This window comes from Gekko japonicus, unplaced genomic scaffold (assembly GCF_001447785.1).
Source record: "Gekko japonicus isolate JY-2015 unplaced genomic scaffold, Gekko_japonicus_V1.1 scaffold1142, whole genome shotgun sequence".
In the NCBI taxonomy this organism is placed as follows: Eukaryota; Metazoa; Chordata; class Lepidosauria; order Squamata; family Gekkonidae; genus Gekko; species Gekko japonicus.
This window is the reverse complement of record NW_015171537.1, coordinates 310,623-337,529: the sequence shown is the minus strand read 5'-3', so window position 1 is coordinate 337,529 and position 26,907 is coordinate 310,623. Positions and strand designations below refer to the sequence as shown.

The following is a 26,907-nucleotide window of genomic DNA, read 5'->3' as shown; positions in this document are numbered from 1 at the left end:
GATTAAAGTTTCTAAAGTACGGGATGGGCTGGAAACAGCAACATCATGAGTGTACACACATCAATACTTCAAGAAATTTAATGAGCGTACAAGTCACAATTCTTGAAGTGTGACTGTGAGGAAATAGAACCATGACTCTAAGCAAACGGACTCAAAAGCAATGATCTGCAAAGTGAGAGCCAATTCCAAAGCAGTATTCTGCAATATTAACATTTATTTGAAGTAATCAACTCTGCATCTACATGTAGCAACTGGACCAAGGGCATGCACATGCTTGTCTTTTCTCACAACACATTCACCCTCCTAGTCGCATCCCACTATGCTATGCAAATGAGAATCCAAGGTGCCACAACCTAATCGGGACCCACAAGCCCCAGGTATAAAATTTTCTAGCACCTAGCACAACAAGCTGTTTATCCCATGATCTCAAAAGGCATACATACCACACAACCTGTTGAGTCCACTTGACGGTCCGACACACACTTGAAGTTGCGGGTGCAGCCACCATTGTTTCGCGAGCAGTCTCGGACTGGCCCGAAAGACGAGAGCAGATCATTGATGGTTTCAAAGTAGGTGGACAGCATCGCTTCTTCCCTTGGAGAAGAAGAAAGATTTAAGCTACTCACGCTGGAAGGTGTGCTTTGCCATAAATTTCAAAGGACACACATGACTAATTTGTGTACACGGAGGGTAGGGTGGTGAAACACCTTGCAAGTCAGATAGAGGGATTCAATTCAAGCTGTCTCCTTGACTTCCCAGGCTTCTATGTGAAGGGACTGGGGGGATAGCATTCCATCGTGTGAGCCCCCACATACTGAAGTAGTATAGCACAGGCACATTTATCATAGGGAGGACCTAGGGTTGTATATTTGCAGAACACAGAACAATTTCCACAATGCCTCCAGCCAAATGAACGCTCCAGAGTTGAAACATGTATTATTTGCTGCATTTTACCCCAATGGGCAGTTTTCTGTGCCCTGAATCACTAAGAGGGAGGCTACAGCTGCCCACTGACATTTTTTTTGTTAATTTGCCTCTAACAAAATATTGCCAGCTCCACTGCTCAGACTCAGCGTGCACGGCTAGCTAGAGCAAAATGCACGTCACTTCTTGACAAAGCAAACAGGGGGTAGTATGTCATGTGCACATATGGGGGGGGGCACAGTGGCTATGGGAGAATGAGGAGCATTCAAGTAGCAGTAACATTTATAGTGCTGTACAGTCTTAATTTTCTTCTTACAGGGCAGAGCACACAGCAATTGTCCATTGCCCATATGAACAGCAGCCCTGCTTATTTAATTATCGGAACAGCCTTAAATTGGCCACAGTTACTCCTGTTCTACTAATGGTGGGGAAGAGAGAATGATTTGCTCCAGGTCAGCCAGCAGGTTCACAGCTGAGCAGGGATGTATTTGAACCCAGGTCTAAGACTAACAACCGGGGAATCAGTTCTCCCAAATGCAGTCCTGTATTTATGGTTGTGGCCACATGCGCCAGAAAAAATGGGGGGGGGGGAGGAAGGCTATTTCCTCCGGAGGAATTTGACCTGCAGTTGTACAATCACACCTCCCTTTGAAGCTGTGGGTGCAGTCCATCAGTGTGTGATCAGACGCAACTGCGAGTCTTTTTTGTGCCATTTTTCCCATGCGCTTAAATGGGGAATCAATGAATCACACGTCCACACCAAAGGCTCCCTATGGAGTTTGTGATGATGCACATACTGTGAAGGGGGGAACAACGGCATGGAGTTGGGATGGCCTGATCAGACCATCCCGACACCATGAGAGTGCACTGGAGCGATCAGACACGGGAAAGTTCATCCATGGCCCGTCGCGACCAATGTTCCCTCTAAGTTGTGGAGTCTTCTGAGCAAAAATTCTACTTTGTGAGCTACTGGCATTAAAGTTGTGAGCGAGCGATTTGGCTACTGCATAAATGAGTTTGCTCTGGAGCCATCCTTCCTCAGCTAAGACAAAAAATATGTGAACCAGATGCTAAAAAACTGTGAGCTAACTTACACTAAATCAGCTTAGAGGGAACAATGGTCACAACCCGTTTACTACTAGATTTCCCCTGGTGTCTTTTAACTCCACTTCTGTGGCAGAGCAGAACAGGTTGCTGACGGCTGTGGGGTGCTTCCCAGATGTTGTTGTCTGATCCCACCCTTTAAATCCACCCAGCATTCACACCTATGTCGGGTCTAATTGTGTGTATGATTGCAGCCTGAGTTACTGTAAACAGCGGTTCCAAAGACTATGGATCCAGGACTGGATATACTACAAATCAATTTAGCCAGTTTGGTGTAGTGGTTAAGTGCGCGGACTCTAATCTGGGAGAACCGGGTTTGATTTCCCACTCCTCCACATGCAGCTGTTGGATGACCTTGGGCAAGCCATAGTTCTGTCAGAGCTGTCCTTGAAAGGGCAGTTCTGTCAGAGCTCTCTCAGCCCCACCTACCTCACAGGGTGTCTGTTGTGGGGAGGGGAAGGGAAAGGAGTTTGTAAGCCACTCTGAGTGAAGGGTGGAGTACAAATCCAATCTCCTCCTCCTCTTCTTCTCTGTTGATTGCAGGGTACATGACGCATGCTTCACCCACCCATTGTGGAAACAAACAGGTCAAAAATGGTGCTGGTGACCCGAAGCCTCTAAGGAGCCTCCTCAGATTTGTCTGCAGAATCCCTCCTCTGCCTCTCTCCCGCCCTTGCACAGCACACAACAATTATTTAAAGCTTTTTTGGTAAACCGGAGTGATACCATAGCATCCAAACTGGCACCCTGTGATGTGTGTTGATCTAGCAAACCAAGGGCCCAAACAATGGCTGATTCCCAGTTTGCAGGACTAGAGCAAAAATCCAGAAGGGATGAATTAGCAGCATGTAAGTACAGGGGAGGGGGCTGCGGTGGCTCAGAGGTTAAGACGCTGAACTGCAGGCCAGAAGGTCTGTAGTTTGGCAGTTCGAGACTCGAGTGCCGCATGACAGAGTGAGCTCCCGTCTCTGGCCAGCCAGCAGTTCGAAAGTAAGAAATTGCAAGTAGATAAATAGGTACCACTTCGGTGGGAAGGTAACAGCGTTCCATGCACCTCGGCATCTAGTCATGCCGGCCACATGACCACGGAAATATCTTCGGACAGCGCTGGCTCTTAGGCTTGGAAACAGAGATGAGCACTGGCCTCTAGAGTCGGATTCGACTGGCTTTCGAGCAAGGGAAACCTTTACTTTTACCTTTACCTTTAAGCATAGGGGAAAGGAAGGATCATGCAACAAACTCTGTGTTCTTTCAAGACATGTTTAAAAAGAACCAAGCCATTGTTTGCAGTTATGTGTGAATGGTGGATGGACTACAAGTTCAGAAGGAAACCTCTGTCACCACTCACTCTCAACTGGCAACAGGAAATTCACTTAAAACAACAACAACAACAACAAGGCTCTTCCTGGGTCTTGAATGGATAGTGGTTTCTGCAAACAATTGTCCATTTATTAATTTACTTCATCTCCTTCCCAGTGGGGACTCAAAGCAGCTTACATCATTCTCCTTCGCCTCCATTTTATCCTCCTAACAACTCTGTGATGTAGGTTAGGCTGAGGTAGGTTAGGCTGAGGTAGGTTAGGCTGTAAGTGGCCCAAGGTCACCCAGCAAGCTTCTGTGGCAGAGCAGGGATTCAAACCAGGGCCTCCCACATCCTAATCCAACACTCTCACCAGTACACCACACTGACTAAGTCATCAGCCTGGCTCTAGCGACTGAATCAAGCCCCAGCTACCTATGACAGGGTCCACATTTTGGAATGCAATTCAGTTTTTCTTCTCTTTCCTCAGATTAGGTGGAACAGCACAGCAACTGTGCCTAAAGGGAAACCAAGGCTGTGCCCAGCTGTCCAAGACCAGTGAGATAGTGGGCAAGAACTACATTACAGATCTCATGATAAACTGTGGCTTGATTAAATATGTAATGAACTTTGGTTTGTGCACGTCATAAGTAGCAAATCCTGGTTTGTCTGATTTTGGCCTCTTTTGCACCTCAATGTCTCTGTGGAAGTGCTACTAAAACTGAGAATGAAGATTCCCAGCCACTTCCCACAATTAGACATTTATCTGCTAGTATGCCATATTTAGGAGCTGTGGTGGCTCAAGTGGTTAAGAAGCTGAACTGCAGGCTGTGGAAGGTCAGTAGTTCAGCAGTTCGAGACCCAGGTGCCGCATGATGGAGTGAGCTCCCATCTCTAGTTCCAACTCCTGCCAAACTAGCAGTTCGAAAGCAAGAAATTGCAAGGAGATAAATAGGTACCACTTCGGTGGGAAGGGAACAGCGTTCCGTGCGCCTTGGTGTTTAGTCATGCCGGCTACATGACCATGGAAACGTCTTCGGACAGCGCTGGCTCTTCGGAGATGAGCACCGCAACCCTAGAGTCGGATTCGACTGGCTTTCGAGCAAGGGAACCTTTACCTTTTATGCCATATTTATTGTTTTAGAACAGTTGACCCTATAACCTTAACTGGTTATTTAGTGTCACTTTGCATATCTTGAACATCATCATGTTGCATGTTAATTTGCTGTTCATTCTCTGGCTATAAGTTTGAACCTTCTGCCATTCTAACATATTTGATAAAGTGTGCGTGCACATGAAAGCTCATACCTTGAATAAACCTTTGCTGGTCTTAAAGGTGCCACTGGACTCTGAATTTGTTGTGGTTTACAGGTTCAGCTACCAGAACAAATCACAGATAGTATAAACTGGGATTTCTAGTTCCAAACCAGCTACATCCCACAGTTGATATGCCAAGTTCATTGTCAACCAACAGACCTTGCTTTATTCAGCTCCTTGCACTCAGACATCTTAACTAAAACTGCATCCACACATCATTTGTTATTGTGCTATGTTTGTGCTATTGCAATAATTTGCAACTGCATTTTCCTGTGTGGATGAGACAATGCAGTTGTGGAGGACTGCTATAGCACAATATCCAATGATGTATGGATGCAGTCTAATCGGGGCTTGATCAAACAGTTTATAAATAGTTTATTGTGATGCATAAATACATTCAAAAGCTCTAGGACATGAGACAATGGTGGCTCCATCTAATAAATAAAAAGCAAGGTCTTCATAACATGCACCTCATGTTCACAAAGCATAGCAGTCAGAAACAATGCAAATTAGGAAGCGGCTTACGGAATCTCTCCTTCCTGGTATGACTGTATTTGCTGCCAAGAAATGACTCAGGGAATTGTGCCCCCTTCTCCCAACAAAGAAAAGATTTTAACTTGGTAGGCTGCCATTTTTAAGACACAATTTATTCTTCTTACCTGCTAACTTTCCTGTTGTTTAACCAGTAGGTAAAAAGTATCTGAAAGATGTACCAAGAATATTGGCTTGCATCTTGATAAACCCAGACTAGCCGGATCTTGTCAGATCATGGAAGCTATGTAAGGTCGTTCTTGGCTAGTATTTGGAAGGAAGACCTCCAAGGAATACCAGGGACATGACATGGAGGCAGGCAATGGCAAACCACCTCCGAAACATCTCTTGCCTTAAAAACAAGTCTTGGTCACCACCTAGTGGTGCATAACACTAAAAGAGCTAGAACTTCTGGCTGCCAGATAATCTTAAGATCTCCTGGCTATACTACACACACTGCCATATGATTATTATTAATTATTGTTATTATCATAAAGATGCTTCATTACTCAAGGAATAATGCAACTGTGTCTGTGTGGGTTACCAGGAAATCCTAAATGGCATAACCTCCTTCTAAGTCCATTCAGACCACTGGGCTTAGAAGAGTGCAATTCTGCTTAGGACAGAACCCTTAACTATTACTCTTTTTTGAGTCCCACCCTCATTACTAACTTGGGGCGAAGGAGGGGCAGTTTCCCGAATACAAGCCAGCAAGTTCTAAGTTATCACTGCTACAACCACCAAGACAAGGACTGGCGAGTATCAATGAGTCACTAAAGGTATGAAATGTTAACTGGGCTTTCAACAGAGATGAACAAGTTAGCAGTACACCTCTGCCAAAGAGAAAGAGGTTTCTTACACAGAGAGCTTGGACACATTAGAGGCTTTATTATTCAAACATGAGGGCCTGTCAAGAGCCATGACAGTGAACCAGGGAGGACTGCCTGTCATGCCCGGAGGACTTTCAGAACAAAGGTTGTTTTGGAGAAGGAGACAGGCAAGTTCTCCGAACAAAGTCACTGAGCCCGAAGGAACCAGAGGGGTGTGAAAGGAGACACTCGAGGCCTTTCTCAATTGATGGCTTTGAATGTTTGCACATTCCTTGCCCCAGGGATCTTCTATGGAGCTGTTTGTTTCCCATGATTCTACACATACCATATTTGTGTAGAATTACATAGCTGGCTCAGAATCCGTGTGCCGGCACATATCCCTAAGAAAAATGGATACAGAAAGCAGCTAGTTGTTATGATGCCCGGAAGAGCACGTTGCAGTATATTCCACATTCAAGGGAGGGAAATGCTCAGGTCTACTTCGCTAACCTTCACTTGTGTCCTCTCAGGCATGCTCCTCAGTCACTTCACTCACATGCTTCCCACCATTAACATACCAGTTCATGCCAAAATCATGTCAAACCTGAAAGCAAACACAAAACTCATATCTGAGCTGCAGCGAGTCATTTTTTTTAGCACAAAGCAAACAGAATGCAGTGTACTTTTTAATTATTATTTTAAGCAAATAAATGTGTTCCTTTGGCATTCTATGCAAACAAGTATTTGAGGTTCCAGAAAGTGCACTGGGGCCCAAATCAATGGCAGAGGGCTGCAAGGTTCCAAGCCCCAATCTAGTCCTTTCTCAACTAAGAACCACCTGGGCAAGAAGCAGGGCAGTATCTTCTCAAACTGAGGACTTTGGGCCTTGGGGGTGTTCTATAAATTCCTTGTAAGACACATAGAGTTATCAATTCTCAAACCCATCTACAGCCCTCTTGGAATGGGAGCAAGGACTCTCAGTTTCAGGGGAAGGAGATAGAATTAGCTTTCAACCCTTTGGATGGGTGGGAGCCTGTAAGGCAGCTGACACCCACAGTAATCCAGCTACCAGATTGGTCATATCAAAAGATCAGACAGAAAACCTACTGATAATTTGCAAACCAACAGCTCAGTCCTAGGACCTCTGGTTGGTTGAAGGGCTACAGGGAGGTACAAGTCCTGATGTGGTCATCACAATTACTGCTGGAATAAAACTGACATGGTTTTCACGTCCAATGCAAAGAATTTCACCAAAGAAAGAGAGAGATGCATCTCAGTGTCTGTAGACAACTGTAGACAGTGGTTGTTTTCAGCCGAATCCTGGATGTTCCAGTTGTGAATGATGCTGGTCTTTCCCTAGTTCTATGAGAAGCTCTGAAAAGTTTCCCATGCCTCTTCAGAACCCTGCTCAGTATCCAGTACAATATGGGGTGAGATAGATCTTGGTTTACCTGCTACTTTTTCATCATGCTACTGAATTGTGTCCAGCTACGTACTAATGTCATAATCTGGCTGCCACTGGCAATTCAATAGCAGCCAGTCAGGCATCTTGTGATTGTGACCAATAGGCTGGATCCAGACTAAACTTCCAAAGGAAAAATGGAAAATTCCTGCCTTTTCTCTCCCATTTCAGTGTACTGATCTCCAGAAAATGCTGCTGTTGGGGGACAGGGGACTCTGCGGATGACCGGGGGGGGGGGAGGGGGTAAGGATTGCCAACCTCCAAATGTGGTTTGGGTTCTTCTGGAATTACACACAATCTCTAGAGCACAGAGGTCAGTTCCCATAGAGAATATGGCAGCTTTGGAGAAGAAACTCTATGGCATCACTACCCTGCTGAGTTCCCTCCCCAAATCCCACCTTCTTCAAGCACATTCCCAAAATCTCCAGGAATTTCCCAAGCTGGAGTTGGCAAGACTCTACAGGGAAAGGGAAATCAGCAAAAAATGCCCAATTTAGCCTGGATCCAACCCAATGCCTGAAGACACTATGTTTCCAGAATCCCCCCCCCAAAAAAAAGATTATTTCAGGAATGCTTCTAGACTTTTACCTATGGCATGCTTAAGAAGTGTGAAAACCTCAGTACGTAGCAGCTGCTGATCAAATCCCCCCAGTCAATTTGCAGCCAACTTATGGTGACCTTGTAGTAAGAGGCAGAGGTAGCCTCCCATTGCCTGTCCCTGAATAGCAACCCTGAGCTTCTTGGATAGTCTCCCATCCAAGTATTAACCAGGGCTGACCTGGTTTAGTTTCCAAGATCTGATGAGATCAGCCTAGCCTGGGCTATCCAGGCCAGGGCATCAAATGCTTACTGCAACCCAAATACTTGTGTGACAGTTCCTACATTTTTATGGAAACCTCTTGCACACAACTACTCTTATTCTCAGCTCTCATGTTCTTTAAAACTACTGCATTCTAACTTGTGTCATCCTTTCAAGGTGATATACCAGAAATGAGACTTCACATGCGACTGAGAACTCTAAAAATTATCTGCCCATGATGCTGTCTGGATGCACAACCTCATTTACAGAAAAGTTCCAATTGCTGGTTAGCACTGTTGCCAATGCAAAAAAAGATATCACCTGCCTGCTACAATTTCACCCGTTTGCTAACACAAGGCGGTTGCAGCTGCTTCCCTACAGCTGATCTCATTTTACCCTGTCAAGCCTGCATTACTTGCTTGGATTTATGCTGAGAATAAACATGGAGAACAGATGCTGATAAGTTCTGCCGCTAATGCATGCCCTTTAAGGTCAGTTTCACTCAAAGGAGAGACTTTAATCTTTATGTCAGAGATGGAAAGAAAGATTTGATCACAAGAGCGTATGCTGGGGGGGGAAGTACTCTCCCCTTGCAAAATATCTCCTTTCAAATCCTCAAGTGTTCTACATAGCTATATTTGGTTTCAGGGAGGTCTTTAAAACTGTGTTTCACAAAATGCTGGCCAAGGAGCATTATCCTTCACAAATGAGACTGTACCAAGAAGGCTGCCAGCATCATCTAACATTGTGTTTAATTCAAGAACACAGGCCAACCAGAGGGAACCCAAAAAGTCTGCAGGGGTATGGATCTTAGTCCCTAATGGACTTAAGAGGGCTGTTCATCTGTTCGGAAGAATGAATCTTCTCATTAGGCGCTTATTCCGAAGCTCCATAAGACTAGAACAGGGGAACGGGAAATGAGAAGGGAGGGAACATGGTAGTTGTAGTATCTCCACCAAAGGCAAGAAAGCAAGCATTCCAAAGGCTTCCAATTGCGCCAGCATCTTCTTATATAGGCAAATGGAAGGACCATACATTTAAACAGGGACTCAAAACAAAAATCTCAGATTCTGCAGGAGACAACATAGTTTATGTGGAATTTATTAGCCAGTAGGAAATGGTGTGTGTGTGTGTGAATTCACAAGTGCCTAAAGGACTTTTAGACATGTTCCTTGAACAGTATCCCATCACTGCCACCACCACGGCTTGCACTGCACTTTTGAAACTGACCGGAGAGTACAGAGGAGCTACAACTCAGTGCTTTGCATGCTGAAGTCCCAGATGCTCTGCATGGCTTCTCCAAGTCTTGACAGCTGTCCAGTTGCATGGCTAAAGAGCAAGACCTTGAAGTGCAGCAAAAATTATTAAGCTAGACGGATCAAACAGATCAATAGTCTAATTCAACAATATACAGCAGCTTCATATCTTAATCAATGTTATGCAATGATGGGCAGCACATATGCTTTGCATGTAGAAGGTCAGCACTCAACCCCATCTCCAGCTAAAGGATCTCTAGCGGAAAAGCTGGGAAAAGCCTTCAGGTGGGTAGCCAACATTGGTCTTTGGAGCAAGATTTGAGTCCAGCAGCATGTTAAAGACCAACAAGATTTCCAGGGTATAAGCTTCTGAGAGTCAAAGCTCCCAAAGAGAAATACCTGGAAATCTTTTTGGTCTTTAATGTGCTACTGGACTCAAACCAGAAAGCTAGGCCTTTTCTGCACTTCAATGTTGCTGCTGTTTCCCGGCACGTTGAATCCCCAGCTGATGCTCCAACTCTGTGTCACCCCTTCCGCAAAAGGGCATTTATCCCAGGGGTTTTTTCCCTTGAATTCGGATCTGACCCTCCCCATGTGTTCCGCACTTCCTTTGAAAAGGGGTTGTATGGCCATGTCAATAAAGGGGTTGTATGGCCATGTCAACTTGTCATGTACTTCATCAGCAACAGAACCTTTTCTTTTTTTGCATATGTGCAGTAATGTTATAACATCATAACACTGTTTTTAAAAAGGTTGGGTGTATTGTTGGGAACAGCATGGCTGCTGCCATTTCAAAGATCCCTCGCTCCTTCTTAGTCACCAACTAAGAAAATGGCTGGCGATTGTCAAACCGAATACACCAATTCATAACAGTGTTATTCAATAATTATGAAGCATGCTAAATGTGTCCCCATGTACTTTGTCAGCGATGGAACCTCCTTTTTTTTTTTGCATATGCAGTAATGTTGTAACATCATAACATTGTTAAAGGAAGAAAACACACCAGGAGCTATAGGGGAAGAGGGGGGATGAAGAAACAACACAAGTGTGTGTCCCCAAAACCTACCCACCCCCAAAAAAATGAAAGGAAAGGGACTTCATAGATGGTTAAGTGCATGGAGAACACTACATGAAATGTTGCTGCCCATTTTGTCCCAACATTATAACATTGCTATATTATAAAGGCAAAAAATGTGTTGTAACACAATCAAAATTATGCTTAAAAATAGCAGATTGCTCAAGGGACAACCTGAGGGAGGCAGGGGGTGGGTGGGTGGAAGGTGAACATGTGACACTGACCACACAAAAGGTGGGTGCGAAAAAAAAATCAAAATTGGGAATTCCTCAAATGGAAAACTGCTAGTTCAGATCCGAAGGAGAAAAATTGTGGGGAAAGTGGATTTGGAAAACACAGGGTAACAGGGCACTAAATTTGGATCTATTCCTGCGAAGGCAAAAAGTTGTGTGGAAAGTTTTACAAATTTCAGTTATTTAAGAACAGCGATGTAGAGGTTTGCACTTGTGCAGAAATGGTCCTAGTTACACAATACATTGATTAGACATAAGACATATTTTCAGAATGATTTTGGGATGCAGTATGGAAGTGAATGTTCAAAGAAGGAAAGAATAACTTTCTAAAAGTAGTAGATCCAGGTGGGCAGCCGTGTTGGTCTGAAGCAGTAGTACAAAATTAGAGTCCAGTGGGGCACCTTTCAACAGATTTCCCAGCAATTTCATGCAATCAGAATACTGCTCGAAGCCCAACATGACACATGTGAAGAAGCAGGACTTGTACGTACTGCCACAGGAAGTGGGGCCGCGTGAGAGCCAACAGGTAAGACATGAGCAGCCAAAATCATGAGCAAGCCATTAATGAAGGCGAGCCCTTGTGTTCCAGGAACCACAATCCCCACTTCAGCCAAGGACAAGGCAAGTACAAACAAGAATCTCTATCCATTTGCTGATACTTGCCGGTCTCCTTGACAACTATGAATTTTGTGGAAGTTTTAAGACAAAGCACGTGACTTCTGCTATACATGATAAACTGTATCGGATAAAAAGAGCTCTGTAAATTATATGTCTCGCATCCCAGTTTTCAGCAGTTCTTACGGCCTGCAATTACTCTCGGATTCAACGTGTTCAATTTCACAGTGGGCGACACCTTTAAGAAAGATCACACTTTCAAGGAAAGCCTGTGGTGAGGTGATAAAACCCACAACTCGTGCTTTGGAGTTTGCTAAAGACAATAAGCCACTGTGAGCCAAGGCGGAGGATTAAGGGTTAGATGGGGAAGTCACAGAGGTTAAAAGGAAATGCAGCCGCTGGAAATGATGGCTATTGAGAGCCATAAAATCAGATAAGTGTTGGTGAGGCACCTGCAAAAATGAATATATATACACGCACACACATACACACACACACTCTGAAATTGTCCATGTGTCTAATAACGATTGATAAAAAATTCAGTAGCCAAATCATTTTTTTTTAGTTGCTGTAGATTTTCCGGGATGTGTGGCCGTGGTCTTGGCATAGTAGAACCTGACGTTTTGCCAGTAACTGGAGAAACGTCAGGTTCTACAATGCCAAGACCACGGCCACACATCCCGGAAAATCTACGGCAATTAATGAACTCCGGCCGTGAAAGCCTTCGACAACATTTTTTTTCCCTTTTCACAACAAATCAGATCTCATGAAAATCAGTGACTTTGCAGGATTGGCTGTGAGGGTGCGGGAGAGATTAAGCTTTGCATTGAACGTCTCCGGTGATCTTGAGAGCTCGGAAACCTAGAGTCAGTCAGAACAGACAGCACTGAGTGGAATCCACTAATTGCACAATTCTGCATAAGGCTTCATATATTTTCTTTCTTTCTTTCCTTCCTTTCTTTCTGCCATCAAGTCACAGCTGACTTATGGCAAACCAATGGGGTTTTCAACACAAGAGTCACTCAGAGATGGTTTGCCATTACCTGCTTTCGCACAGCCCTGGGCTTCCTTGGTGGTCTCCCATCCAAATATTAGCCAGAGCTGACCCTGCTTAGCTTCCCAGTTCTGACGAGTTCAGCCTAGCCTGGGCTATCCAGGTCTGGACTTACATATCCATGACACCTGGGAGCAAGATGGGCTTGCTGACATTTAGAGTTACTTTTTTAGAGAGCAATAGCTACGAAATTAATTTTAGTCAACAGTATTAAGCAGAACTAATATCCCCACTGTCTTCCCTCCTTGGCTGCTGCTTCCAATCTTTTCTACTATCTGTCTCTAAAACAATTATATGTATTTTATTGTAGGGTTTTAACTTCTAGTTATTTGTTGTATGTTCCTTTCTGTTGTGAGCCGCCCTGAGCCCCACTTGCAGGGAAGGGCTGCCTAAAATATAAACGGGGGGGGGGGGAAACCTGTATCTGGGCTGTTCCACTTAGGACTGTAAGCAGGGCTTCACATAACTGAATATCCTCCCCACCCAACACACTACTCCACAAAGAAAATTAACACATCAGAAAAGGGTGCTAGTGTAGCCTTTCCCCTGATAAACTACTAATCTACAAGGTTTGCTTGGAAAAGCATTAATCCATGCAAATTCTCACCTAAAGTCTGAAGTGGTACAGCCCAGACAATGGTTTGTCACCTCAGTCTAAATATAGACAATGCTCTAAAGATATACTACTGATTTAGACACATTTGAAACACTTTTAAACTATATTTTTGCCTCATATGTTATTGTCTTTAAAGATTTACCCATTAACTAACAGCAGCTATAAGTGGGACGTGAATACATATAAGGCACAAATCAGAAAATCTCTAAGGGCCGCTTTAAAACACTACGACATCCAAGTACTAAATGCACACCCCCGCGTATCAGACAGAATACGACAGTATTTTTAGCTGGTTATTTATTTAAAATATGGAGAATGGGGGCTATCTTTGCAGATCACTGCTAGAAAATCTTTTTGTTTTTTCTTTTTAACAAATAGGCAACTAAAAATACATGCCAGCACACTTCAGCTACACAGTGTGCAATGTGTGTATCTTCTGCTCAGACTTAACTTTTAAGAGATGAATTGTTTCCCTTGAACGCTTGCAGGAGATAAGAAACTTGTTGGGTACATTTACTTGAGATACGGCATTGGGTTTCTGTTATTCTGGTGCTCTGCAATTACTGCCTCTCACACAACCTCAAGAGCGTCCCCCTTTCCCTCAGAGACAGCAGCCAGGCTGGCCCAACCCAATTAGCAGCCTCAAAGGAATTACAGCCAGTTGTGCCTGAGCCACTGACAACTGGAACATGCACTTAACAGCTATGACCTCACAAGCAGAGGTGGTCTTGGCCAATGGACAACACGGGCAGATGCCCCAGGCCCCAGGGACAGTACCAGGTTTTTTTGGGGGGGGCCTGGGTAGACAATGCACAGGGGCTCCCGTCTGCCCACCACCAGCCCCCCGACCTTCCTTTCCACCTCCATACCTGCACGCCCCCTACCTTTTCCTACTGGCAAGCCCTCTCACCATCCATGCTCAGCTGCCTGCACCACCTGCACATGCCTTCCTTGCCAGCACTGGCTAGTATATGCAGCTGGGAGTGCTGCTGCCATTGCCACCAGTAGTGCCACCACCCACATGCCCTTCCTCAAAGATGCAGGGCAGTTGGGAGCATGGGTACAAACAGGTAGCATGGGAAGTGTCTGGGTGGGGGACAGGGGCAGTGGGCCCCACCAAACGTCTTGGGCCCTGGCAGCTGCCCCACATCGGGGTATGCTGATGCTGGGCCTGCCGGGCCCCACACTAAGAGGGATCCCAACTACCACAGCGCCATTCCACTTTGCTTGGGTCTGGGTGGGTGGCAGTGTTTCTGGGGCCACATCCTGGACTTTTGACCACAGCCCCAGAATCATTAAGACCACCCCTCCTCACAAGACAGCACCTCACATCAATTTAAACCTCTAACATTCATCCCGCCCCCGACTGCCATTTGGTTCAGGAAATGCACTAGGAATCAAAAGCCCTGGAGGGAAGATGATGCAAGAAGAATGAGAATAATGCACACAACTGCAATTCAAGCAAATGCAAAATTTACTCTGTTGGCCCTTCAATGCAGGGAACTCCAACTTGAGGGCAGAAGGATGCAGTGGGAGTGGGGCTCTCCCATTTCATCTCATTCCATCCACCACTCAGTCCAGTACAGTGGGAGGAGCCTGCAGTCAAGGCAGCAAAGGATTCTCATCTCCACAGGGGATGGCCATGCAAGTCCTGACCTCTGATGTGGCATCTCCTGAACTGACCTATCACCTACACCTTCCTCAGAGCTTGGGAAGGGCCAGTAGGCACCTGGGTTGCCACAAATGTGCACACGGGGGCAGAATCCTACTCATGATTATTGACAAAGTATCTCTTCCGATAAAGCAGACATCAAGCAAAGTCATGGCATACTAAGTGGTGCAAAGGGATGAAAGTGGCTTCAGTTGTGACAAGGCTTAGCTGAGCTCAATGACAGAACATATTTCAATCCCAGCATGGAAGCTACGGAAAGTATGAAAGTAACAAGAAAGGAAGGTGCCTTTGAGCAAGGACACAAGCCCCCCCACACACACACACACCAGCACACAAATATTTAGGTTCTCCATCTTTGAGATCAGGAAACTGAGGGCCCAAAGAGACTCCAGCCCACAAACCTCTTTGTTTATAAATAAGTCCTGGTATTTATTGTGGTGCTTATCTTACATCTGTCTTCAAGGCATCATAGATGGTTTCATACGGAGCCTTCCATACGGCCACCATCAGACTTGGATGTCAGCATCACATGCCTGCCACATCATGTGCCTTCAAGACTATCCCCCTGGCACCTGACATTTTTATATCCATGCAGCCTGACCCTGAACAACCCACAGACATCTGCAGATGCAGAGCATTTTGCCTGGCACCACACTCCATGAGTGCATTTGTTAACAATTTAAATTATTAAATAGTGGCTCAAAGACGGGGGCCCATTGAACATCTAATTAGTAGCAGCAATATTTAGTAATTGACAGTAATTTTAGTAAGTGAACACTAATTAACTCATTTACCAAGCAATGCATTTACACAGTTAAAAGTAGCTACGTAACCAACGAGGATTTATTTGCAATTTAGAACAAGGCATAGTTTTAATTTTGTTTTGTTTTTTTAACCGGAACATTATTAAGCAATTTTGCCAAGCTTATTAATATTAGTTTATTATTATTCCCATTATACTTGCTAAGCTGCTCACCTTACTGCCTGTTTCAAGCTCAGAGCATCTAATCTTCATTTATTTCATTACTCTATTCCAGACCACTAGTCACTAGCCAACAGGCCATTAGCCTGACTTCCTCCCTTTCTTATCCACTCTAGTTTTTGGTACCAGACTCTTTCAAAATCCACTCACACCTTTGGTCAGGAGCTGGGCGGTTGTCTGTAACCAGAATGGGGTAGATCCCATGGATCCATTTCACTAACGGCAGCACTTTCCGCCAGCATCCATGAGGAGCCTTCTACAAGATCAGAAGACATCCATTAGATGTCAAAGCAGAGAGAGGCATATGGGAAATGGCTTTCAGGCTCTTGGAATTTCACTGTACAAGCACAGTCCAGTAACTGTAAGCTTTACCAGCTAGAGCAACACGCCCAAAATTTCTCTTAAAACAAACAAATAAACCTGTTATCAAGTAATCTGAGCCTGCTCCTTTGATGTACTCTATCCACACACCTTTCTTCCAAGGATCTCGGGACAACAGACATGTTTTCCCCCTCCCTTGTTTTATGCATACACCAATCCTGCAAGGTAGATTAGACTGAGTATGCGTGACTGACCAATGACTGAATGAGGACTGAAACTCTGGATCTCCCAAATCCTGGAATTACACTCTAACCACAACAATACATTGGGTATTGATCACATTCTTGCTAGTGATTGATACCCCTAGCCTTCTAGCACACACAACCATAAATAAATCATTCCCCCCTAGTGATATTTCAGGTGTTTCACCATAGCAAATAAAACTTAGTTGAGCGCAGTTATCGGACTGCAGTTGCACAGTGAAACTGCAGATGTCTCCCACCCATTGCCTCTCTTATGCATACTACATAGTCTTCAACAGCAGGATTGTTTGCGTCCTCCTACATCACATCTGACCTTGATGCCCCAGGCCAGCTCGATCTCATCAGATCTGGGAAGCTAAGCAAGGCCAGCCTTGGTTAGTACTTGGATGAGAGATCACCATGGAAACCCAGGGTCGCTATGCAGAGAAAGGCAACGGCAAACCATGTCCATTTGTCTCTTGCCTTGAAAATCCTACCGAGTTCCCATGAAGTTGGCTGTGACTTGATGGCACACGCACACACCTCACACCTAGTGTAACACTCACACTAACAAATGCGGGGGGGGGGAGAGAGTCACAAACAGGACATTTTGCCTTTGCTCCCCCCTTTTCCCAGTGACTGTTCAGATGTCTCTATATGCAGCAAAAATAAAAGATACATAACCTTCCCCCCCTTCCTGAATGACCGCTTAATTGTATGACTGCTTAATTATAAGCAACAAAAACAACTTATTGGAAGGTGTATAGGAGAGTTGTTTCATGTTGTTTAGACTTTAGAGAAATGTGGAGGGGAAATATTGGGGGGAAAGTAGAACTGTTAGGAAAACACTCAGTAGGGGGAAACCCTATAGTGATGAAACCTGAACTTTGGGGGGAGGGGACTGAAAACCTCCACTGCATGCTTCTACATAGCTGCAGAGTAAGGCTGCTCTGTCCCTTGGCATAGAACTGTTAGGAAAACACTCAGTAGGGGGAAACCCTATAGTGATGGAACCTGAACTTTGGGGGGGCGACTGAAAACCTCCACTGGGCATGCTTCTACATAGCTGCAGAGTAAGGCTGCTCTGTCCCTTGGCATCTCTGTGGTGACATCCCTATGTCCTTTGCATTGCATGTTAGAGTGGAAAACTAGTTTAGGTGAGAGAGCCAATAAAAACTGCAGTCCTAATTGTTGTTGTCTGGTCTCTGCCATCCTCTATGCCATGGGGTTCCCAACATGGTGCTCGTAAGCACCATGGCGCCTGCTGGCATCTTTTCTGGAGTTTGCCAACTGTTTTTAGGAAGAGAGTGGGGCCTTTGCCCAGCAGGGGTTCTGCTGGGCCATTTGATACCTTACTGGCTGTATGGATTAAAAAAAAAAAAACATTGCTTCAGCACTACCTGCCACCACAGCACAAGGATATTTACTATGTGACGGAAAGTAAGCTGTGTGTGTGTACAAGAAAATATCTTTAAACGGTATGTTTTTTTATAAGGCATTCTGCTAAACAGAGCTTCTTCCTGAAACGATGAAGAGTTACTGTGAAAGTTATGCATGACCTCACTCCCTGAGCATGGATGGTATCAATGCACCCACCACTTTATGTCAGAATCCCAAAGGTGCCCACAGGCTCAAAAAGGTTGGGGACCCCTGCTCTATGCCCAGGCCTTTACAGGATTGGGTTCCAGCCATTGGCCTGGGTAGGAAGAGGTAAGTAGGTGTAGAGATTTAATGTGGGAGAGGTCAGAGGGCAGAGGAAAGCTAAGATAGACTGGCCAGGGAGCAAGTGTAGCGAGCAGTGAGGGTGGAGTGTGGCAGGTAGCTGAAGAACAGACCAGCGATGGTAGAGGAGTCCCTTAGTGGCTGCTCTCAATGATGTTGTGAGAGCAAACATGATACAGCAAGTTTAAAGCCCATCCTACCAGAAACAGACTGGGGCTGTGGTCAGGTGAGCAGTTTGATTCAGTGTTATTGCTATTCCCTTCCAGATTTAAAGTGCACAATCAGACAGCAACATCTGCCTCTCATCACCCAGTTTTGATCCATCTTTGAATCAGAGTTATTTGACACTGGGGAAAATCCGATCTTTATGGAAGTTTGCACTTTCACCCCGCATTTCCAGATATCTAACACACACACCCCCGTTGTGAACTCAAGCCCATTGAGAAGTGTGAACCTTCTGGTCCATCTCAGCCCTTTAAAAAATGTTAGCAATGTGCACATAAGTGCATAATCGCCCCTAGTGTCCTCAATCACTGCTTGTGCATCCAAGCGGCCAAGAAGCCTTGGGTCAGTGCACTCCGTGGTTGACACACAGCAACAATCTGAACGATCAATCGAGCACACGGTGAAGCCAGTTCAGGGTGGGATATCTGATCAAACCTTTTCTGTTACAAAATACAATGGTGTATCTAGAGGCACAGTCAGACCACAGCCTGGTTCTCCTTAACCACCTTCTCGAGACAAGGGAGATTCTGACTATCCATGTTTGTTGCCTGGTTTGAGATGCCTGCAGTTCCTACCTTGAACTAGAGAAAACTGCTGCCTGACCCAACAAGGCTTCCAAGAGAACACCCCAAATTTGATCAGCAAATTCTTACATCTTGTTATGGACCCTGGCTGGGGGCTCCATAGGTTCACAGAAGTTCCCAAAGAAGTGACATGAAGAAGAAGAGAAGAGATTGGATTTATACCCCACCCTTCCCTACCCAAAGTTGTCTCAGAGCAGCTTACAAACTCCTTTCCCTTCCCCTCCCCACAACAGACACCCTGTGAGGTAGGTGAGGCTGAGAGAGCTCTCGACAGAAACTGTTCTTTTTCAAGAACAGCTGTGCCAGAGCTACAACTTGCCCAAGGTCATCCAGCCAGGTGCAAGTGGAGGAGTGGGGAATCAAACCCGGTTCTCCCAGATTAGAGTCTGTGCACTTAACCACTACACCAAACTGGCTCTCAATCGAGAGACCCAGGTTTACTTACTAAGAGAACTTTAATAACGCATCAGAGTTATCAAAGCAGATTCAGGGCTGAGCTCCAATCAGCTGGCCTTGAGACATACATACATATGCAGCAGAGCTTAGCCAACCCTTGAGACAAAAAGCATACTCAGACCTAGGCTTCTTATACCCTAAATGCTATCTGTGAGCCTAAAGAATGATTGATCAGGCTATCCAAAACACCTTGAAGAGCGAGGCCGTCTTGCACCTGGCTTCCAGTGAGGGGAAGAAACAACCCAGGTCTTGAAGATAAGGCTCTGCTCAAGTGGTTAAGACACTGAACTGCAGGCTGTGGAAGGTCAGTAGTTCAGCAGTTCAAGACCCGGGTGCCACAAGACGGGGTGAGCTCCCGTCTCTAGTTCCAGCTCCTGCCAACCTAGCAGTTCGAAAGCAAGAAATTGCAAGTAGATAAATAGGTACCACTTCGGTGGGAAGGTAACAGCGTTCCGTGCACCTTGGTGTTTAGTCATGCCGGCCACATGACCACGGAAACATCTTTGGACAGCGCTGGCTCTTTAGCTTTGAAACGGAGATGAGCACCGCAACTCTAAAGTCGGATTCGACTGGCTTTCGAGCAAGGGAACCTTTACCTTTACCCTAACAAGCATGAGAGTGAGGATGTTCCACTGAGAGCAGCCCATGCTGTCCTCTCCCAAGAGACAGGGCAACTAGTAAAGATGGAGTCACCCGGAGCAATACACACACACCTGCCCCAGGTTCATTCAGATAATGGTTGGCTGCAGCCTCGTGCCACACAGAGCAAGGAAGGCCATCAGCATCAAGGGCAGCCATGGGAATACAATAATGATAGAAATGGTATACTTCTCATGTACTGGAAGATTGAGGAAGGCTTTTACAGCTGATGCTGGACAGCAGCTTGCAAATACCTTTTTAAAAAACTTGATCTTTTTTTTTTTTTTTACATCTTTTGCTTCTGGCCTGTGATGCTGACGGTGCAAAACAAGTTGTGCAGATTACACTGTTGGGAACAATTCTGCAACTTCCCCCATGCCAAGGCAAAAGAATTATGAAATTGGGCTGGAGTTTATTGCAGTGTTCACCACTAAAGTGCTGGACTGCAGGAACAGGATGCACATTCAGTGAGCTTTCAAACCCTCATTAAAGCTCTATAAGCCTGTGCCCTAAAGAACCCCAATACATAGAATACGTATACTTGGAAACCCCTAGATCTCGCTGCCACAGCAGATCTTACTTCTGTTTGTTAAGTGCCCTTAAGTCGCAACTGACTTATGGCAGCCCCAGCAAGGGACTTTCAAGACAGGTAAGAAGCAGAGGTGGTTTCCCATCACCCTCCTCTCGGAGTCTTCCTTGGCGATCTCCCATCCAAGTACCAATCCTGCTTAGCTTCCGAGATCTGATGCGATCAGGCTGTACCATGCAACTTTCTCACCCTATTTCTGTAGCCTGGTCCAACTGTAACTTCAGAAGCCTGCTAAGTATCGTAGTTGATCCAGATTCATTTCTGTTTCCTCCTCCTTGTTGGCTTTGGGTCAGGCACTGGCACAGTGTCAAGCTGACAAGGTAATTGTGAAGGATATTCAGTTTGACCTGCAATTCACAAGAGGAGACACTGGCAAGAAGGACCGAGGCATCACTGTGCTAAACCTGATTAGACCTGTCAAAATGGATCAGACAGAACCAGGGCAATTCTCTACCTTGAGCGTTAACCACAGGCAGCTAGGTGGCATGAAGGCAAGGGAAGGGGTGAGGGAATGAGTGTCGTCTGTTGATAGTCAAGCCTCGCTAGGGCTTGAAGAGTGTGCTCTCTGTTATTATTTTGGTATAGTGCCGTCCCTCAATATTGGACATATTTTCTTTTCGCTAGATTAAATGCTTTCCCCTCCACTGTATTGCTGGGTAGAGTCTGAGCAGCAGCTCATTCAGACAGACTATGTCCTTGTGGATGTGGTGCAACTGAAACGTTGGCTTATATCTTCTTTGCTTGCATGTTGGAGGCCCTTTTGAGAGATTTCTGGATTTAGCCAGTGATTGCTTCTGGTGCTTCTTGAGAGCCAGTTTGGTGTAGTGGTTAAGAGCGTGGACTCTCATCTGGGAGAACTGGGTTTGATTCCCCACTCCTCCATATGCAGTTGCTGACATGACCTTGGGTCAGTCACAAATTCTTTCAGAACTGTTCTCTCAGGAGCAGTCTTCCAAAGAGCTCTCTCAGCCCCACCTACCTCACAGGGTGTCTGTTGTGGGGCGGGGAAGGGAAAGGAGATTGTAAGCCACTCTGAGACTCCTTCGGGTAGTGAACGGCAGGGTATAAATCCAATCTCCTCCTCCTCTTCTTCTTCTACTTTCCTGCCTTTTTTGCTAGCTGATACTGATTTTGGCGCAATGCTGGCTGTGGGCGGCAGTGGCTTAACACAAGGGTGGAACCAGAGGACTGTTTTAGTGTGATTTATGTTGCCCAAGACAGTTGGGTTATTAGATTACTTGGAATAAAGTAAAGATATCCAAAGCCTTCTTTCCATGCCCCTTCCCCAATCCTTAAAGACTTTCTCTAATTCACGTGCAGTCCACTGATAACACCAGAGCTGGTTTGTCTCCCCCATCCATGAGTGGGAGAACACTGAAAAAGCCCTTGCGGAATACAATGCCCTTCTTTCAAAAGGTATGTGAGAAATACACACAGATTCCATTGTCAGTACAGAGAAGGTAACAGCAGGAAGCAGCTTGATACAAAAAAGGGCATTCGCAGAAACACAAAAAAAAGTGGGGGGAGAAGCTTTACCCATTTTACGGAGATATACAGAGGAATACAAAAGAGGCTGGGAATGGTGCTGTGGAATTAGACCTAAATGTGTTGCATGGTGAATACAGAGAAACTTCTGAAGAAAACCTACATGTGTTACAAAGGCAGAGAAAAAACGTTAATCGACCCAGCTGAAGGACAGCTCCCGCATGGCCCAGCAGTGGTAGGACTAAAATACAACTTCTTCTGAATGGGGTTGTTGCTGTAATCTAGGTAGACAAGGAAATGCCTGTATTTGTTCCTTACAGGCCTTTCTTCAAGTTGTGTGACATTCTGTGGGATGTGCACAACAGGGGAGTAATATTCAGGCCCACATGTATTCAACCTGCCTCTCTCCTCTCACCCACGGAGTCTCAGTCCCAAGAGCATTAACACTCATGCTAAGTATGCTACACATCAACACTTGGACCAAAAGAGGGGGGGGGGGGAGTTCTCTGATGCAGTGTGATAATGCACTGACAACAGACCTAGCCTGTTACGTTGCTGTCTGTTTAGATTTTTACACTGCTGAATCTGCAGATCTCAGGGTGGACGTCAATATATTCCTTTACTTATGGCTGGACTACACACATAAGTGTGGTCAGCTCACAACTCCAGCAAGGGGTTTTCAAGGCAGATGCGAAACAGAGGTGGTTTGCCACTGCCTTCCTCTGCACAGCCTTCCTTGGTGGTCTCCCACCCAAGTACGAACCGTGCTTAGCTTCCAAGATCTGACAAGAGCAGGCTACGCCATGCTGCCTCCTCTTCACATGCCTGGACTATACCGGAAAAATAGTGACAAAATGCAACTGGCCAGTATGGTAGTGGTGCGTTAACAGTGTTGGACCAGGATCCTGGGAGACCCACATTCAGATCTCCACTCTGCCATCTAACTCTCAGGTAGACCCTGGGCCAGTCATTCTCACTCAGCCTATCTAACCTCACAGGGTTCTTGTGATGATAAAATGGAAGAAGTGAGAATGATGCAATCGTCCCTGGGCTCCTTGGAGGAAGGATGGGATAAAAATGCTTTCAGTTGATTAAATAGAAAATGCTGTCTGCCCAAGAATGGATCTTTTACTGTCTTGTGAATTTTACTCCTACACCAGCTTTGTTCTATATCTTAGTACCTAAAGGTTTCAAAGCTGGAACATAGACAAAGTATCCACAGCTAATTTGGGCGTCAGATTTTTTTTTTGGGGGGGGGTATTTTTTATACGTGTGTGTGTGCACCTGGAAGTCATGGTGGCCTCTGGTGACTGACCCCCTACTGGGGGCCTGGAGAATATTCAGAGAGGTGGCTGAATAAAGCCTGCCCCTGCCTCCCACCTTTGGAATTCCAAGGAGGCCTCCCATCCAAGTACTTGCCAGAGTTGACCTTGCTTAGCTTCTGAGATCAGGCTTGCCTGGGCTATCCGGGTCAGTGCAGGACCAGATATTTGGAATTAGAACAAAACTAGATTCCCCCCACTCAGTTCTCCTTTGCCAAGTTAGTGTCAGGTATTCACTTGATATTTGATGAATATTTGAACATGCTCTGAATATTCAAACAGATATTTTGCACAAGTATTCTGACACCCAATGGCACTGGATCTCTGTCTTTGGTAACAGGATAGTAGTAGACAATAGGGGCTGTGGTGGCTCAGAGGTTAACACTGAGCTGCAGACCGAAAGGTCTGTATTTCAGCAGTTCAAGACCCTAGTGCTGCGTGATGGAGTGAACTCCCGTCTCTGACTCCAGCTCCTGGCAACTTAGCAGTTCGAAAGCAAGAAATTGCAAATAGATAAATAGGTACTGCTTTGGTGGGAAGGTAACAGTGTTCCGTGTACCTTGGCATTTAGTCACACTGGCCACATGACCACAGAAATGCTGGCTCTTCGGCTTGGAAACAGAGATGAGCGCCACCCCCCTAGAGTCGAATTTGACTAGCTGTCGAGCAAGGGAAACCTTTACTTTTTATAGTAGACAACGGCTGTTTGACAGCAAACATGCAATGGTATGCAATATTTTGACAATGTTTAATAGTTTATATGCAGTGCCAGTGTGGTAGAGGGAACAGAGTATTGGACTAGATTCTTGGAGACCCAGATTTCAGTTTAGAATCTGCCATGGAAGTGACCTTGGGCCAGTCACATACTCTCAGCCTAACCTACCTGTTGGGATTCTGAGATTCAAGATCGATGGTCGTTTTGCAAACACAAGAGCCATATTAGTAAAAGGAAAATATCTTTACTACAAAACAAAATAAAACATGGGTAAGGTACTTTGGATAAAAGAAATAAAATAAAAGGTTACATACTTGCAGTTACTCTCAGTACTACCATGCTAACAGCTACATCTTTCTAACTGTGTTAGCTTCTAGAGGGGAGCTTCCTCTCTGGGTTCACACAAAGAGCCATAAACCTTGTGAATATATTAATGCTAGATCAAAGCATTTCACTTCATTAGGGTAAACAACTCCCACAAACTTTCCCGCGGTTGAATACATTATGTAACGTAACATCCTGTTTCCTAACAAACAACACTTAACTCTGTAATGACTGAAGTGTAAGCAACTTGAAACTCCAATGCTACCTCACAGGGCTGTTGTAAGGATAAAATGGAGTAGACGAGAATGATGTAAACTGCTTTGGGTCCCCACCAGGGAGAAAGGAGGGATATATGTTAGCAGTCCTGCTGAGGAGCAGTTTATCGCTTCTACAGGCAAAAATACTTCTCCATACATCACTACCATATTTTAGTGCAAGGCACTGCTTGGGCCAAAATGGACCAAGATGGATGCCAGCTAGGCATCAGTCTGGGGAAAACAATTTCAAAACACGAGTCAGGGCAACTGGCTGGCTACTACCCCCTACTTGCCCTGGAGAGATGGATAGCATTAGAACAATGGGTCGCCCAGGACATATTGATTCACTCAACATAATCCCATCAACACCCCAGTCTCATTTCCCCTCATCCATTACTTCCTGATTAACTGGCAATAAATCAATGCATAACTCTTTTCAGCTTCCCGATTACCCTTCCCAATGAATCAATAGGTTGTTTGGGTGTTTGAAACCTGTATGTGCTATTTGGTACCAACAGGCTAACGGCAGCAGGTGATCCCTGATCAACTGTGAGTAAGTTTCTCACCTACTCGGGCCCAGTGAAACTGCAATTCAGGGAAATTTGGGGGCAGGGCTGCAACCCAGAGAAGGGTTTTTTTGGGGTGGGAGGAATCAGAATTGCAAGGGTCAGCTGACAGTCAGCTTCTGATCAGTTCCAGAAACCTTCCTGCCTACCAACCTGCAGATGGGGACCAGCAAATGGGTATTTTTTTGGGGGGGGATCATACATTGACTTCCAGTTGATCACAGGATTGACTAGGACTCTGCTTCTGATCCCACCTCCTCCAAATCACTGTGTCTGGGCAAGGCTGAGTTGGAGATCCAACTCCTCTATTTGGAAAAGGCTGATAAAAAGCAAAGTTAACTCAATGATCCCCCAAATGACAACAAGCAGAGGGGAGATCAGAAGCCCACTGCTGCTTGATCCCCTGATCAGCTGTCAGTCAGTTTCTTATGCCCCCCTCCATAACAAAATCCCCAAGTATAGCAGGCAGTGAAGATTTCAGAGTGAGGAGATCAGAAGCCAGCTCTCAGCTGATCAGGAAATCAACTGGGAGTCAGCTTGTCTCCTAGCAAGGCTGGGATCCAGCCAATTTTCTTAGGAGGGACATTGGAAACCGAATCCCAGCTGATTCCCTCAATCATCTGTGAGTTGGCTTGTGAACAATCCTGTTCAGCAGCTGTTTGCATTGTTCTGCCTGAGCTGATCTTGACAGGCTGGAAAATTGGGCTAAAACAAACAAAGAAGAATTTCAATGGGGATAAATGTAAAGTTCTGCATTTAGGTAGGAAAAATCAAATGCATAATTATAGTTTGGGGCGGGGGAGACTTGTCTTGGCAGTAGTATGTGTGAAAAGGATCTAGGGGTCTTAGTAGACCATACACTGAACATGAGTCAGCAGTGTGATGCGGTAGCTAAAAAGGCAAATGTGATTTTGGGCTCTATCAACAGAAGTATAATGTCCAGATCACGTAAAGTGATGGTAGCACTTTGCTCTGCTCTGGTTAGACCTCACCTAGAGTACTGTGTTCGATTTTGGATATCACAATTTAAGAAGGATATAGACAAGCTGGAACATGTCCAGAGGAGAGCAATGAAGATAGTGAGGGGTCTGGAGACCAAGTCCTGTGAGGAAAGGTTGAAAGAGGTGAAGAAGACAACTGAGAGGTGATATGATAACCATCTTCAAGTACTTGAAGAACTATCATACAGAGGATGGTACAGAGTTATTTTCTGTTGCCCCAGAAGTTCAGACCAGAACCAATAGGTTGAAATTAAATCAGAAGATTCTTCAGCTAAATATTAATAGGAACTTTCTGACAGAGCACTTGTTCATTAACTTGTTCATTAATGATTTGGAGTTGGGAGTAAGCAGTGAAGTGGCTAGATTTGTGGATGATACGAAGTTGTTCAGGGTGGTGAAAACCAGTGAGGATTGTGAGGCACTCCAAAGGGATCTGTCAAAAATGGGCAAGTGGGCGTCAACATGGCAAATGGGGTTCAATGTGGTCAAGTGCAAGGTGATGCACATTGGAGCCAAAAATCCTAAATATAAATACACATTGATGGGGTCTGAACTGGCAGAGACTGATCAAGAGAGAGATCTTGGGAGTTGTAGTAGATAACTCACTGAAAATGTCGAGACAGTGTGTGACTGCAATAAAGAAGGCCAATGCTATGCTGGGGATTATTAGGAAGGGTATTGAAAACAGATCAGCCAATATCATAATGCCC

At 45.2% G+C, this 26,907-nt stretch overlaps 1 protein-coding gene across 1 annotated transcript in view; it reads right to left on the bottom strand.

The window, feature by feature from the left end:
• The window catches only part of LOC107117485 (astrotactin-2-like), a 490,835-nt gene that overhangs the window by 182,384 nt on the left and 281,544 nt on the right, over positions 1-26,907 (bottom strand). The window contains exon 10 of the mRNA XM_015419611.1: positions 444-594. Within this exon, the coding sequence (XP_015275097.1) occupies positions 444-594 (151 nt within the window). The remainder of the gene's footprint in view (positions 1-443; positions 595-26,907) is intronic.